The sequence below is a fragment of the Octopus bimaculoides genome, chromosome 3, assembly GCF_001194135.2.
Source record: "Octopus bimaculoides isolate UCB-OBI-ISO-001 chromosome 3, ASM119413v2, whole genome shotgun sequence".
NCBI lineage: Eukaryota > Metazoa > Mollusca > Cephalopoda > Octopoda > Octopodidae > Octopus > Octopus bimaculoides.
This window is the reverse complement of record NC_068983.1, coordinates 10,069,011-10,070,601: the sequence shown is the minus strand read 5'-3', so window position 1 is coordinate 10,070,601 and position 1,591 is coordinate 10,069,011. Positions and strand designations below refer to the sequence as shown.

The 1,591-nt window shown below is 36.5% G+C and overlaps 1 protein-coding gene across 1 annotated transcript in view; it reads left to right on the top strand.

Annotated features, from left to right (window-relative positions):
* Positions 1-894, top strand: part of LOC106884382 (transmembrane protease serine 11B-like protein) — a 17,152-nt gene extending 16,258 nt beyond the window's left edge. Inside the window, exon 9 of the mRNA XM_014935735.2 lies at positions 359-894. Coding sequence (XP_014791221.2) covers positions 359-812 — 454 coding nt within the window. The 3' untranslated portion in view covers positions 813-894. The remainder of the gene's footprint in view (positions 1-358) is intronic.
* The last annotated feature ends 697 nt before the right edge of the window (positions 895-1,591 follow it).

The following is a 1,591-nucleotide window of genomic DNA, read 5'->3' as shown; positions in this document are numbered from 1 at the left end:
ACACACACACACACACACACACACACACACACATACACACATACATGTATATATATGTATCAAGGCGGCGAGCTGGCAGAAACGTTAGCACACCGGGCGAAATGCTTAGCGGTATTTCGTCTGCCGCTACGTTCTGAGTTCAAATTCCGCCGAGGTCGACTTTGCCTTTCATCCTTTCGGGGTCGATTAAATAAGTACCAGTTACGCACTGGAGTCGATATAATCGACTTAATCCGTTAGTCTGTCCTTGTTTGTCTCCTCTGTGTGTAGCCCCTTGTGGGTAGTAAAGAAATAACACACATGCATATATATTTACATAGACATAAAAAAACTGTTATTTTTTTATTTTATTTTGCAGTTTGAAAGAAACTCTAGACTTCACACCAGATGTCCATCCATTGTGTTTGGTGAACAACGAAATAATTGGAGACAGCTTCTACAGTGGATTTTATGGAACAGTAGTCGGTTGTGGCGAGACAACGTTTGGTTATAACCCTTACCCTCGTCATCTTCACGAAGTCAAGCTCCCTTATGTATCAGACAACCAATGTCGGAAAAGTCTGGCTAAAGGCCACAACATTACAAAGAATATGTTCTGTGCTGGATTTTATGGGACTTATCAAGGAGATTCGTGCAAAGGAGACAGTGGTGGCCCTTATACTATACTGTTACCTCAATCAAAACGCTGGATATTGGTTGGTATTGTCTCTTGGGGGTACAACTGCGATCGAAGTAATTCATTTGGCGTCTATACAAACGTTGGTCAGTTTTACAAATGGCTCACGAAGACAATCTCTGTTCGACACCATTAAAAAAGGCCACGGAAACTTCATGACAAGAACGATGAATGTGAAGTTCTTTCTTACCCTGGTTGCTGAAAAAAAAACAAATAAATGTATAAATAAATATGCCAAAACATACGTCCACTACTACTACTACTACTACTACTACTACTACTACTACTACTACTTTCATTTCCAGCCTTGCCAACAACAATTGCCCAATGGTAACGATAAATAATAGCAATAATAATAATAATAATAATAATAATAATAATAATAATAATAATAATAATAATAATAATAATAATAATAATAATAATAACAAAAAGAAGAAGAAATTAAATGGAAACAAGTCTATGTCACTGTTCTTGCGTAGATATCGAGGACCTTTTCTCGTAAAAGCATTAGGTAAAATGAAATCAAAAAGTACTTATTAAGTACACACAGACACACATTCATTCATATATCCCGTATTTTCTTTTACTTTTTCGCTGGTTTCAGCAATTGATTGTGGTTTCATAGAGCATCGCCTTAAAGCGAAAGAAAAGAAATAAAAACGTTAGTTCTCATGGCAACAAAAATCGAACTGCAACCATCTGCTGAAGCCCCACCCACATCGGGACTATTATTATAAAAAGCGCATGAAGAAATCGATATCATAAGTTTTGTTTCTCGCTGTGTTAATATGACCCATTGTTTGTTTGTTTTTGTTCTTTTGTTTTTGTTGAATCTTTATTTATGACCCAAGGGTGTGACTTGTGAGGGATTTAATGTCTGGAAAGTATACGTTATTCTATGGTACTTTATGT